Source organism: Elgaria multicarinata, chromosome 1, assembly GCF_023053635.1.
Source record: "Elgaria multicarinata webbii isolate HBS135686 ecotype San Diego chromosome 1, rElgMul1.1.pri, whole genome shotgun sequence".
NCBI lineage: Eukaryota > Metazoa > Chordata > Lepidosauria > Squamata > Anguidae > Elgaria > Elgaria multicarinata.
Window position 1 is genome coordinate 120230636 of NC_086171.1, and position 15126 is coordinate 120245761.

Below are 15126 nucleotides of genomic sequence, written 5' to 3' on the forward strand. Positions count from 1 at the left end.
TTGCCCCACCGCTGCTGCCACCCACCCCTGTGAGCCAGGCTGTGTGAGTCTCCGTTGAGCACTCATGAGGCTCACGTGGCCTTGGCAAGCCTCACACTTCCAAGCGCTTGGAAGTTGTCTGCGCTTGCTGTTGGGACGTCCAACTGGGTCTGTGAGGGCCAGACGTGATGGGTGGGTGGGTCCACTGCCCTCAAGGACTCAGTCAGATGCTCATGACAATCCTATGGATTTTCATGCAAAAATAAATAAAATCAAAGCTCACAATCTGATACGGATTCAAATTGGAATGAGCTTTGAGATAGAATTTGGGGGATTTCAGCGAGCTCGGTTTTTGCTGATTCGCCCATTCCTAGCTGTTTACTCATTTTTACTGGCCTGGTTCAGACAATAAGCTGGAATCTGAATGAGGCTTTTGTCCATCCATATCACGCTTTTGCTCCTCCCTTTGTGACATGGCTGAATGCAGTGTTTGAATTAGATGTAATGTCCCATTTCATCTGAAGTGGGAAACTATGGCTGCCACCTTTGGGAGAAGGTCACAAAGACAAAGAAAAACGTTCTCGGATCCAAAATAGATTTATTGACAAGAAGTCCAATGAGTTTTGGCCTGTCCTATATTTTAAGGCCTTCTTCACATGGTAGAAAGAAGTGTCTGCAGAATTCCTTCCAGCAAAAAGATTGTCTCCGGTATTAATCCATTGGCGACTGACAGGAGGCGATATTTTTTGCTGGAAGAAATTCTGCAGGCACTTTTTTCTACCATGTGAAGAAGGCCTTAAAATATAGAACAGGCTGAAATGGGTCAGACTTATTTTCAATAAATCAATTTCGCATCCTGAGAAATGTGTTTTTCTACTTTGTGACCAGTTTTGACTACTCATCTCCTTCTGGTTCTCCATCTTAGGGAGAAGACAGGCTCTTAAAAGTCAAATCATGGTTTACAATCCTGTTATATTGTGAGCTGGTAACCATAGCTTCCCAGTTTGGATGAAATGGAAAACTATGGCTAATCAGAGGATTCATTATTTAATTATATTTCACTTGAAGCGAAGACCAAAGGAGCTGCACATGTTTGTGTATCAGCTTATTAAGCTGAGATAACAGTCATATGAATTCAACCACTGCCTTAAAAGTCAACAATAATTATTCACTTAGAATCCAAATTGCTATAACGTTGCACACAGAAACAAGAAGCTGCCCTTCAGTTGATCACAATTAGAGCCACTTTTCTATTGAAGGAGGCGTGGGGGGCGAAAAACAAAAACAGAACGTTTTCCTTCATTTAAAATCCAATTAAAGTAGGTTTCAACACAAGGCCATGTTGTGCTTTGAGCCGTGACACTCAATATGTGTACTAATCTGTCATACCCAAGTGTGATTGATCAATGCAAAAGTGGCCCTCCTTAGGCCTTTGCTTGTAAAAAAAGGTGGCATAAGGCAGAGAGAATAATAAGGTGACATTTAAAGGCTCTTCAGGATTGACCACAGTTAACTGAAACGCCAGCTCTTCTAAAGGAGACATTTAACTCCTTTCTTTCTATTACAGGGAGAAATCGGAGAACCAGGTCAGAAAGGAAGCAAAGGTGACAAGGGAGAAAATGTGAGTGTTTTATTTAGTTTTCCTCTCACTATGGCCTTTACTACATTGCTTGTTTTTATTGCTTGGGAATAAATGAATGAATGAAAACATGTATCAAAAAAAAAAGTGCTGAGCAAGCAGTAAAGAGGCCTATATTTTGCAGAAGCATTGACATTTCAGGCCGATAAAAGCAAAGGAAAAGGCCTTGGTGTTCCTTTATAAACCTTTAAATGACAGTGTTGCATGAGTTTCAGAGATGTCCAACTTTTGTGTTGTCCGAGGGCTAACTTGAACTAGTAGCAAGGGAGTACTTCTGCTATGATGTATTGGGCATTCTTGGGACTTATGGTTAAGATATTTGACGGATGGCCTACTCCAAATATGAGCCCATCTGATCATTCAGATTGTCACTGGAGGTCTTAATCCATGTCCTTTGTTTCCACTGATGTGGGCCAGGTGGCCACGTATGAGAGGATCTCTCCAAAACTTTGAAATTCTCTCTCTTGGAAAAGAGGCCTACAGTTTTGGGGTTGGTCTTGCCAGCCAATCCAAAAATTATAGTCTCCAGGCACCCCTGCCAAGCCTTTCCCAATGGAAAACAGCCAAGTGGGTTGAGGGAGCACTCTCTACACTCCCTTTAGCTAGCATTACTTCCCCTCATCTGGTCTTTCCTGACAGAGGGAACACTTCCCCACCACCTGCATTTCTTGCTGTAGAGTAGGAAACACCAGCAGTGTTTGGCCCTGTGTGCTGTGAAACCATCTCTAACCTTCTTCCCAGTTTTGGAGCTGGGCAAGAGTGGAATTCACTGTGCAACTGCCCAGACAATCTGTGCCCACCTCTCCAGCTTTAAAGTTGGGGAAAAGTCTTGCTGCTCAACCTGCATGACAGTAGGTGACCTCACACTTGTCGAGCCAAGAGTGGTGAGCAGATTTATTGAAACTAGTATTGTATTGAATGTCTGCCTGGGTCCGCAATGGACCTGCCAGTGCTAGGAGGAGTCCATGTTTAAGGCTTGAGAACACTCTGGCATGAGTCCACCCTGACACATGCCCTTTGTCCCTTTTCCCCCACTGTGTTAATTCTCTCTTTTTCACCGTTGCTGATGGGGGCCTTAAAGGGCCTACTAACAGGGCCTTAAAGGCCCCCACTGATGGTGGGGGGAGAAACATGCAATTTCCCCAGCCTAGGGGAAATTGCGTGTTTCTCCTTCCCCCCCACACCAGTCAAGCTTTAAAAGCCCTCTTACACTAATGGTGCAGCTGGGGATATTGCACACTTTTTGAAGGCCATGGAAAACGTGCTTTGCCAAATTACACCCACACCGCCTCCCAAACACTCAGCAAAGGCTCACATGGCCCAGCTCCTTGAAGCAGGGCTGTGTGAGCATTTTCTTTTTATTTAAAATAGGTGCTCTGCTGTGCAAAACTCACTTCTTAATTTAGTTTTATCAGATTCAGATCAAACAGTCCTAAAAAAAATTTTTCAAGGAATATATAGTTTTGTTTTGTTTTTTAAAAAAATCCCCTCTGACTTGTTTGGAATGTGAAGGCAGATTGTTGAGCATCATTTATTTTAAATTCCATTGTATTTATATGCCCTAGCATGGCTAACTCAAAAACAGCTTTATTGGTAATGCCCTTTGCTAGGACAGAATAAACAGTCTTCGTGCAAACTACTTCCTGGATGACCTTTTTTGTTTAAGACAGATTATTGTTGCACCATGCAATGCAATTACATGTATTTCCATCACACATGCCATCCTATCACTCTGCAGGAGAAGGAGTGATGGTAAGAAGGTCCACTCTAGCAACTCTGCTAAGAGACTAAGGCCTTTGCTAGACCATGGGTTAGCCCGGTGCAAGCCCCAGGCGAGCCCCTGTGCATCCAGATGATGCACAGGGGATCCCTGGCCCAGGCAGGGGTAACTCTCCCTTGGCCTGAGATAACTGGCACCACTTTTGGCCCAGTATTTCCCATGGCCTCAGGCTGAGCCTGAGACTGCGGGCATGTAGACTGGTCCACCACTTTTCCTGGCTACTGCAATTACTCATAAGTAGCCGGGGAAAGTGGCCATCAGGGCAGAGTGGGAAGATAGGGGGGGAGGAATCAGAGCCATGGGGGATGAGGGGGGAAATGGAGCCATGGAGAGATGGGGGGAATTGGAGCCAGGGGGGATGGGGGGAAACGGAGCCAGGGGGGATGGGGGAAAACGGAGCCAGGGGGATTAGGGGGAAAACAGAGCCATGGGGGATGGGGGGAAACGGAGCCATGGGGAGATGGGGGGAATCTGAGCCAAGGGGGATGAGGAGGAAAGCAGAGCTATGGGGGATGGGGGAAAACGGAGCCAGGGGGGATGGGGGAAAACGGAGCCAGGGGGATTAGGGGGAAAACAGAGCCATGGGGATGGGAGGGGAAACGGAGCCATGGGGAGATGGGGGGGGGAATCGGAGCCAGGGGGAAGATTAGGCCGGTGCGGGGAGCGGGGAGAATGATTTTTTTAAAAAATAAAACACTTACCTAAGTGCACGAGCGCTCATGCGCATCCGTCCCCTTTAAGATGAAGATAAAATGGCCGACGCGACAGGGCTTTCCTTTACCCCATTGCGTCTGACGTGTGGAAAGGAGCGACAGCCCGCACTACTTCTAGCACGGGCTGGCCCCTCCTCACCACCAGAGTTGCAGATAGGTCTAGCAAAGCCCTGTGTGTGCAATCCTGTGCTTGTTTAGACAGAAGGAAAAGTCCTGCAACTCCCAACATGCCCCAGCCAGCCATGCTAACTGGGGAATGCTCAGAATTTTAGGACTTCTTTCTGTCTAAATGTGCTCAACTGTTTTCAGTTCTTCCTATTCCTCAATTGTCACTAAGCAGCAGCCATTACATTGGTCTGCAGTGGAGGGAGAGACAGGGCCATTCCCTCAGCAATGTTGAGAAACTATTTTTTGACTCTTCCTCTCTTGAACTATTTCCATTCCAGTTGGTTGTTATAAGAATGTTTTAACTTCTGAACGAGTGTCTCAGTTTGTTTGCTTTTTCCTTTCACCCCCCCTCCCCAAATCCCTGTTTCCTTTTAGACTGTAAGCCTGAGAACAGGGATGGCTTTGGTTCTCCCCCCTCTTTATTGAAAAGCAGGATTAAAATGTTTATAAGTAAATAAATCAATAAACAAACAAATAAATAAGATGGAAGCCAGTGTAGGATGTATTTTGACTAATCATAAGGATTTATCGTTTCATTGGGAAAATGTGATTTTAACAAGAAGCATTAATTTTGGAGATGGATAATGAAATTATAGTTTATTTTTCTGTCCATAAATCTCAAAAAGAGCTGATATACGTTTTTGGTTTTGAAAAAGTCAGGCGATACCGTGAGTCATGTTTGAATGGAAATCCACTTTTAAACATCCTGAAATACTGCAAGCATACGTAATTATCTTTGATAAATGTCAGTTTCATATGTATTGTAGACAAGCAAGTCTAAGACTTTGGGAGATGAACAAATAACGCTCCACTGCCTTGAATGTAAAAGACCTTGGAGTAACAGCACCATCTCTCCAAAGAAACGTGGAGATGCTTATTAGGCCTGAATAATGCAAAATACCCTCCTGTGGATCCGCTGCTCATCTGACTAGATGCCAGCATTACCTTCTTTTCCTTTTCTTTCAGGGTCCTCCTGGACCACCAGGTCTTCAAGGTCCCGTTGGCGCTCCTGGTATAGCTGTGAGTATCCTGCTTGTTATGCATAACAAATGAGCTTTTTTTTTTTCCTGAAATCTCATTAGTTATACGAAAATTTGAGGCATAATTTATGTAGCTTAAAATGGAGAAGATCTTAAATCACATCCTCAAGGCTTCTGTTTCAGTACATTCCCATGCTCACCACAGGCTTCAGTCTTAGGTCAGCACTCTGCTGTTTCAATCTTACATGAGTGTAACAGTTCAAAGGCATGAACAGCAGAAAATCGTTGGGATAATGCTTTGGGCTCAGTTAATTCCAAGATATGTTACTGAATGCATATGGAAACACAAATAGTTTCTACAGGAGCTTGTTCAGTTGGTCATCACTTGATTATTTGCAGTTGAATGTATAAACTGCCTCCATTGAAAAGAGATGACACTGGGTGATTTGAAACGTTCTGCCTATGGTGTTAAGATATTTCATGGGTTGTTCACACAGCACTTGATGTTGCCTTCATCAACTAATGAACATGCCTGTAAGCATCAGCTTCAGGTTTGCTGATGATTGTTGCTGATGTTTGGGAGTTGAATGGCTAACAGGCAACATCTAAAAAGGGTTTCTTCTAGCTTGGGTTTTAGCATCAGGGTACTTTTTTATTTTTGCAGTTGAAGGAGGGGTTGATGGCAAAGTAATGGCTGCAGTCAGAATACTAAGTGGGTAAGCTGATCTTCAGCATGTAGTGTGGAGAATGCATATAGGGAGACGTTTTTCTCCCTCTCTCATAATACTAGAACCTGGGATCATCCCATGAAACTGATTGATGGGAGATTCAGGACAGATAAAAGGCAAGACTTCTTCACCCAGTTCATAATTATAAACTATCAAATACGCTCTCACAAGACGTACTGACATCCATCAATTTAGATGGCTTTGAAAGGGGATTGGACAAATTCATTGAGAAGTAGGCTATTAATGGCTACTTGTCCTGATGCCTCTATGCGACCTCCAATATCAGAGGCAGTATGTCTATATACACCAGTTGCTGAGGGACATGGGGGGAGGTTGCTATTGCACTCATGTCCTGCTTGTGGGCCACTATGTGAACAGAATGCTGGGCTAGATGAAACCTTGGTCTGATCAGCATGGCTTTTCTTATGCTCTTATGCAATGGTTTCCCCAACATTCATTTTTGATTCACATGGTAAGACATGTGCAAGGAACCCATAAAGTAGGGTACTTGTTTTGTTAGTTTTCCAACTTTTAAAATGTATTGCAGAGATGACAAAATAAGGATGCAGTCCTATGCATATACAACTACCAGCATTCTGCTGCAAGCCATACCAGGAGTTGTAGTATTTGTTTCTCTCTAAACATGTGTAGGAGTGCACCCTAAGTTTGAGAACTTGCTCTTTGGATGCTCCTTTCGCTTAGGATCTTTTCCACTCAATTTCTGAACAATAAAATGCATCACTTTTCTGTGGAATCCAGATAACTTTGAAAGTTAGTACACTTATTGTAGATTGATTTATTTTCCCAGCACTCGCATCAGAAAAAAAAAGTGTCCTTTCACGTAACAGCACATTGGTTTTGATACTGTTGTGTGGAATGTGCCCTGGTGAATGCTACCCAAGACAGTACTGTGACAGGCAACCAAACTCCCACACGATTTTATGACCTCTTTAAAAAATGTCTGTTTTGCAAGCTAGTAACTTTTATGGACTTATTGGCAAGGATGGAATAAAGGTTGCAATCTTACATGCAGTCTGACTGCTTAAACTGAAGTCGATGGGACTTTTATGTAGCCTAGAAAATTGCTGTCAAAATGTGTGCTGGATTTGCCCCTTGACCTCGCATTCTCTGGGCAGACCTTTCTACAGAACTAACATAGTTTAAAAGTTAGGACGCTTATTGTTCTCTTAACATAAATGTTCCCCAATTAAAATTAACCAGCATCTGCCAACTCCTAGCAGGCTAGATGCATTGATCAATAAAGTACATAACAAATTCTCATTTGGTGGCTCTATTATGATGGGGCCACTTACTTTAATTGTATCTGCAGAACACAAGTCTAAGTTCGCTGTAATTGTTGAATGAATGAGTCAGAATATGTTCGTACAATGTAGCTTTCTTTTTATAATGCAGAATCTTCTCCCAACTTCATTATGTGGAATTAAATCTCATTAATTTCAATGCCACATAATGTAGGATCAGAACACATTTGGCATTAGTAGGGATGATGATGATAATGATTAATTTGAGATCATATTTTTGAAAATTGACTGGAAATTTATTGATAATTTTGTTTGTTTTCTTCTACTAGGGTGGTGATGGTGAGCCTGGTCCAAGAGGACAACAAGGGATGTTCGGGCAGAAAGGTGATGAAGGCCCACGTGGCTTCCCTGGTCCTCCAGGACCCATTGGTCTTCAGGTATGTCTTATTGTCTTTCATTCCCCCACAAAACAAAGGGAATGTCTTCGTTTCTATTTTCATCATTACAAATGACCACTCTTTAAAAATAAATGCTAATATATCAGCAACTAAAAGTGTTCCATTATCATCATCATCATCATCATCATCATCATCATCATCTATATATCACTTTTATTTCAGTAATTCTTACAAACAACTCAGTACAATGGCGAAGTATTGTGAATGAAGGACTAAGGGCAAGTCTACACCATGCCTATATCCTGGGGTAGTCCTTGGATTGTCCATGTGTGTCCACGTGACGCACAGGGGATACCAAGGGCAACCTGGGACAAGCAAGGACTTACCCCGGGATATCAGGAACTGTGAAAAACCTGACTTTTCTGTGGTTCCGGGACCATCCGATGGAGCGCAGGCTGTGTGACTGGTGCTCCCGGGTTGTCCTGTCATCTCCCCATTTAGCGGGACACTTGAAATGGGCATGGAGCTGCACGGCAGCCGTCCATGTCCATCGGGCATGGGTGGTGAGGAGCAGGGTCAGGGTTTTTTGTGTGTGTGTGTTTACCTTTTGCAGTGGAGCACAAGTGCACTCCTCTCGTTGTTGTTTTAAAAAATGGTGGCTGCAACGTCTTTCTGGGATGTCACGCACTGTCAAGACACCCAGGGAGGATCACAGAAGCCAGTAAGTCCATGATCCTCCACCTACACCCTTGTGGTGTAAACATGCCCTAGGCTTAGCGATAGTGGCTAACCTGAGGCTACATAATAAGTTCATTGAACATGAGTTTTGAATCAGGGACTTCCTCAGTAGCAAAAATAATCAAGTGGGCTACAACCTTCTCTAAAAGGTGAAGCTTTGGGACTTCTTAATATAGAAAAGGGATGGCTGGTAGGGGAAGGCATGCTAGAACAGTCTTCCCCAACCTGGTGTGTTGGACAGCAACCGCTGTCAGAGCCAGTTATTCAGAGCCAGCATGGTCAATGAAAATTGCAGTCAATGAATTTTCATGGTCAATGAAAATTGCAGTTCACTGCATCTGGAGGACACCCCATTGCAGAAGACTGCGCTAGAGCTTTATAGACATATAAATATCATGGAAAGAGAAGACATATATATTAAAAACATTCTCTTATTGATTTTCATAACAATAATAGGAAAGATTTTACTTCACATTTTTGAGGACAATTACATTCCCAATAGACACATCTTCCTCCCTCCATTGTAACATTACAATGCAGGGGCTCCCATGAAATTGGTTGGCACTAGATTCCAAGACAAACAAAAGAAAGTGCTTTTCGCACAACTCATAATCAACTTACGGAATTCACTGCAACAGTTTTTGGTGATGGTCAGTAGCCCAGACAGACTTTTAAAAATTAAATTGAGTGCAGCATTTAGAGAGAGGCCATTGCTCACTGCTAAAGCATATGCTTTGCGGGCAAAAGGTACCAGGTTCAGTCCTTGGTATCTCCAAGTTGGGCAGGGAGAGACTCATGAATGAAATTCTGGAGAGCCATTCCCAGTTGTGATAGCTAAATGCACCAATGGTCTGGCTTGATGTAAGGCAGCTTCCTGTGTTTCTAAGTTATGGACAAATTCATGGAGGATAGATCTATCAAGAGCTGTGGTATTTTTCTAAATGTTCAAGGGGAATTCACTCTGGATACCAGATGCTGGGCATGAAAAGTGGGGCAGGGCTCCTTCCTTCATGTCCTGCTTATGGGCATCTGCCTGGTCCCCATTGTCCTCTTTGAGCAAGTCTTTTTAATACTCTTATGACTCACAGGTTGATCTTGTAGACACTACCCTAAACTCATGAGCCTCATGAGCAACAGCCTCATAGGAAGCATGCAGAATACTGAGTCAGACCCTTGGTCCATCTAGCCCAGTGTTGTCAACACGGACTGGCAGCAGCACTCCAGTGTTTCAGGCAGGATTCTTTCCTAGTCATACCTGGAGCTCCTGGGGATTGAACCTGGGACCTTTTGCATGCAAAGAATGTGCTCTACCACTAAACTATGCCCCCTCCCAATGAGGCTGTCTCTCCAGCAGCAAAGCCAAGCTTAAAAGATAGGATCAGTCAGCCAATGTGAAACAAAGGTGAAACATTTGATGCGGAAGTTCACTGCCATGTTTTGGAACACATGTCAGTTTATAGAATCATAGAATCATAGAATAGCAGAGTTGGAAGGGGCCTACAAGGCCATCGAGTCCAACCCCCTGCTCAATCCAGGAATCCACCCTAAAGCATCCCTGACAGATGGTTGTCCAGCTGCTTCTTGCATGACTCTAGTGTGGGAGAGCCCTAGGTAACTGATTCCATTGTCGTACTGCTCTAACAGTCAGGAAGTTTTCCCTGATGCTCAGATGGAATCTGGCTTCCTTTAACTTGAGCCCGTTATCCATGTCCTGCACTCTGGGAGGATCGAGAAGAGATCCTGGCCCTCCTCTGTGTGACAACCTTTTAAGTATTTGAAGAGTGCTATCATGTCTCCTCTCAATCTTCTCTTCTCCAGGCTAAACATGCCCAGTTCTTTCAGTCTCTCTTCATAGGGCTTTGTTTTCAGACCCCTGATCATCCTGGTTGCCCTCCTCTGAACACGCTCCAGCTTGTCTGCGTCCTTCTTGAATTGTGGAGCCCAGAACTGGATGCAATACTCTAGATGAGGCCTAACCAGGGCCGAATAGAGAGGAACCAGTACCTCACGTGATTTGGAAGCTATACTTCTATTAATGCAGCCCAAAATAGCATTTGCCTTTCTTGCAGCCATATCGCACTGTTGGCTCATATTCAGCTTGTGATCTACAACAATTCCAAGATCCTTCTCGTTTGTTGTATTGCTGAGCCAAGTATCCCCCATCTTGTAACTGTGCATTTGGTTTCTATTTCCTAAATGTAGAACTTGGCATTTATCCCTATTAAATTTCATTCTGTTGTTTTCAACCCAGCACTCCAGCCTATCAAGATCACTTTGAAGTTTGTTTCTGTCCTCCAGGGTATTAGCTATCCCACCCAATTTTGTGTCATCTGCAAATTTGATCAGCGTTCCCTGCACCTCCTTGTCCAAATCATTAATAAAACTGTTGAAGAGCACTGGGCCCAGGACTGAGCCTTGCAGTACCCCACTCGTTGACTCTCCCCAGTTTGAGAAGGTTCCATTGATAAGTACTCTTTGAGTCCGATTCTGTAGCCAACTGTGAATCCACAGTTGAATTATGAATTAGCATAAATATGTTTCTGGACAGAAATCAAACATGTTTTCTTTCCCTTTATTTACAAGACTCATTTTTAAAAAATAAATAAAACTAAATGGGAGCATCTAAATGTAGTTCAGCACAGCAACATATTAGAATTGTAAGGTGACTGATGAATATTACCCTTTTTAGGCATTTGGAAATGTCACTGCAGTTTAAATTTGATCTGCACTGAAAGCAGCATTATACTTCACCTTTGTGTATTTTAATTTAGTGGAAAACTACATAAGGGTAGCCACCCATTAGTTTGAGACTTAAACAAATGAACAACATACTCAAGTTAAATTATGTTTCCTTGAGTCTCATTTTCCTTCAAGTGTCCTACTTCGATGCACCTGGATGACACAGACGCTGATGGTAATAAAGGACCACTGAGCAATCAAGTGCTTTTCTTTTAGTCACTAATGTGGTTCTCATAGTAACAAGGAAAACCATTGTAGAGCTTATCCTTTTCTTTTTTTGTGTGTATTTCATGGTAATCAAACATCACTGGATGTATTGAAATTGTTCTTGTGGCGTCTCATTTTTGTCCCATTCATACTTAAAACAAGTAAATGTAGCACAACGAATGCTCTTAAAGATATATGCCTGAAAGGCTGCTTTAAAAATATTATTCATTTATTATTTATTTATATATCACCCTTCCATCTAAGGGAGCCCTGGGTGCTACATGACATAATCAAATTGCATCAGTTATATGTAATTTCAGGTGTAATCCTATGCTTGTTCTGTTTCAACATATCTAGGGTTATGCCATAAAACATCAACTTTTCCAGTCATAGTACTGAGCCTGTGGCACTCCCTGCCTATACAGTTATGTTTGTGTTCCTCCTTATACATTGTAAAAACATATTTATTTAATTCTTTCTTTCTTTCTTAAATATATGTATGGCCAAACTGATGCCCTTCTGGCAGTTTGTTTATTAATTTATTACATTTCTATACTGCCCAACAGCTGAACCTTTCTGGGCGGTTCACAACAAAGTTTGCAATGATAAAAACAAACAAGGCAATAATAAAATAACGACCAAAACAATAAATCCAATGTGACTGTTCATGAGTATTTTTCCTAGGATGTCTGAGGCTGGTTAGCTGCTTTCCCGCAAAAATTAAATATTTTATGGATGATGATGATGATGATGATAATGTTGATGATAATGATACTAATAAAATGTGCCTAAGTATAATAAAAAAGAAGACAATTTCCCCCTAAATTGAGATGGTAATTATTGGCTGCTTAATCCTATTGTAGGTGCCATTTAGGGAGGTGCAGGAAGTCATCCCCCATGTTTCGGAGCACATGTAATGGATGTTATAGATGGAACCAATTAGATGGAATGAACTAAAATGTGGTTTTCTTAGATGTTGTACAATCACTGCCAAACACTGTAGGAAGCACTGTAGAAAACAGCTGATTGAAAACATGAATGAAATTTCCTTAAATTCTTCATAGCAGATAAAACTGACAGTGAGTCGGTGAATCTTGGCTCCTTTGAAAGCAAAGTGGGCAAAGTTCCCATTGGTTTCAGGAGTGAACATATTTCAATATAATTATTTACAAGGTTGTATTTGAAGATTGTGATTTGGCAAACATCTGAATACTTAACATTAAACATGTGTATTCTTCCATGGCCATTAATGGTACTATTTACAGATTTAAAAGTTGAACCTGTATGTAACTTTCAAAATAATTGAAGGGCCTAAGTTTGAATTACTAAAGACAAGTTTGTGGCTCAATTAATCTTAATAACAAAGTGCCGGTAAGTTGTTACTATCTGTCATGACAGCAAATTGTAATTGATGAGATACTTGCATCCACAACACACAGGTCTTTACCTTTTCTACAGTCACACCTATAAATGAGTGGTTCCTAGGCCATTATTCATCCAAGACATTTAGGCTGCAATTGTCCTAACCTTACAACATCAGTGCAACTGTTCTATAGTTAGATATGTGTTGTGCAGCTTGAAATTCCATCCTAAAATAAAATGATGCAATCCGGCTAAACATAAGCATTTTGAACCCCAGTGGATTCAATGGGACAATTAATCACATCTGTTTATTTATTTACTTGTTTATTATGCTTATATCTTGTGCTTCCTGCAAGAAGCTCAGGGCAGCGTATATTACTCCATGTTCCCATTTTTCCCCTCACAATCACCCTGCAGGGTAGGATAGGTTAAGTGATAGTGACTCACTTTGAAAGCCTTTACCTAAGGCTACCTTGCTAGGTTGTGGCCAATACCATTACATTTATTAGATGGTGAAATACTACAGTGTTATTCCATTGGAAGTCCTGAAGTGGATAAATCTGTGTTCTTCCAAAAATAAGTAACTAACAGTTCTGTATCAAACTTAAATCAAAGTGCTATCTTTGAAGCTGGTTGTACTTCCATTGACTTCAAACTCTAATCAGTTTAAATACAAAGTCACCAACTGAAGCAAGCAGTGGATCAGGCTGTACTTTACTCACTTTTAGAACTTCAGTCAGCTGTAACTGACACACAATCATTGTGACTGTGGAGCACAATTTTGTAGAGATCAGCAGCTGAGTATATTGGTTATTGAATGCACAAATTGGCAGCACACTTTCCTTCAGAGCCGATCCGTCCTAAATGGCTGGAGATTTTACCTGCTTCTAGAGGATGAGATCAAGAAGGGTGAGATGCTGCTCCTGTTGAAGTGAGTGACAAAACTCCCAGCGAGTTTAACGGATTGCAGCCTAAATGGGCAATTTACACAAAATTGGATTCTACGTTTTGCATGGCTCCTTAACATTAGCTTTTCATTCCATTTAAATAAAAGTCTGTGTGATCCTGCAAAGGCAGTGAATTTTTATAGATTGCACCATGTATTATCTGCTTAGAATAATCTATATATCTACTGACTAACTTTGCCAGAAATCCTGTAAGAACTAAATGTAAAACTTAGAGCATAATCCTGTTCCTGTGTGCATTCACTTGTGCACATGTGGAGGAATCACCATGGGGCCCATCAGAGTTTTCATTCCTCTCTCCATTGCACAGGCCAATACTCTTTTTTTTTTTTTTTTTTATAAATTTTATTTTTTATTTTTATTAAAACAACAAACACAAATCAAAATCACTTAATACAAGATATTATCATACCTTACTATCATATATTCAATATTAACCTATTAAACATAATATAATAAACATAACAGTGCTCCCCCCACCTCGGGATCTCATTCTTGTTTCCAAAAACTCATAGTTTCATCTGTTGGTGGAACCCCCCTTCCTTTAGAAAATACAAACTCCAGGAACTTTTTCCATATACTCTCAAAATCATTCGTTTTTACTATACCTCTTTGCATTTTTATATTACATGTCAATTTATCGTTTATAGCAATGTCCCACACTTCTTTATACCATTCTTCAATACAATAATCTCCTGTAATTTTCCAATTCCTAGTTACTATCAACCTCGCAGCTGTCAGTAGGTTCGTTATCAATTCTTTCATTTCTTTATTACATTTAGGATCATCATGCAGTGAGAGTAATGCAATCCTTGGTGTAACTTCTACTTTAAATCCCACAATCTGTTCAATCTCATAAAACACCATCTTCCATAACTTTTGCACATGTATACAATCCCACCACATATGTAAATACGTTCCCTTTTCTCCACAACCCCTCCAACAATCTGCTGAAAGCTGTTTATTAATCTTATTTAATCTAACCGGAGTTAAGTACCACCTCCATACAAGTTTATAATAATTCTCCTTTATTCTTACTGACATATTTCTCAACACTCTCTGTCTCCATAGTCCATCCCACCTCTGTTGTCCTATTTGTATCTTCAAATCAGTCTCCCAAACCATTTTCCCAGCACTATCCAGCCCTCCTTTCTCAACTAATATATTATATATTTGACTCACTAACCCCTTTATCCCTATGTTTTGTCCCTTATCTATTTCTTTTTGTTCAATTAATTCCTCAAATTTCGTCCTCTCTTTACATTCTCCATTTTCTCTTACCCAATTTTTAGTCCATTGTTCTAATTGAAAATAATTTAACCACGTTAATTCCAAATCTCTCAAAACTTCTTCCAACCTCTCTCTTGTATTCATCCCCCTTAACCACTCTCCTAATTTCATTTTATTTATTTCTTTTAAAACTTTGCTTAACCTCATCTTTAAATTTTCAGGAAATTTCTTTAACATT

At 41.2% G+C, this 15126-nt stretch overlaps 1 protein-coding gene across 4 annotated transcripts in view; it reads left to right on the plus strand.

Annotated features, from left to right (window-relative positions):
• Positions 1–15126, plus strand: part of COL11A1 (collagen type XI alpha 1 chain) — a 301741-nt gene that overhangs the window by 235424 nt on the left and 51191 nt on the right. For all 4 annotated transcript variants that reach the window (XM_063135577.1, XM_063135570.1, XM_063135593.1 and 1 more), the window contains 3 exons: positions 1547–1600; positions 5246–5299; positions 7579–7686. In XM_063135577.1, coding sequence (XP_062991647.1) covers positions 1547–1600; positions 5246–5299; positions 7579–7686 — 216 coding nt within the window. The remainder of the gene's footprint in view (positions 1–1546; positions 1601–5245; positions 5300–7578; positions 7687–15126) is intronic.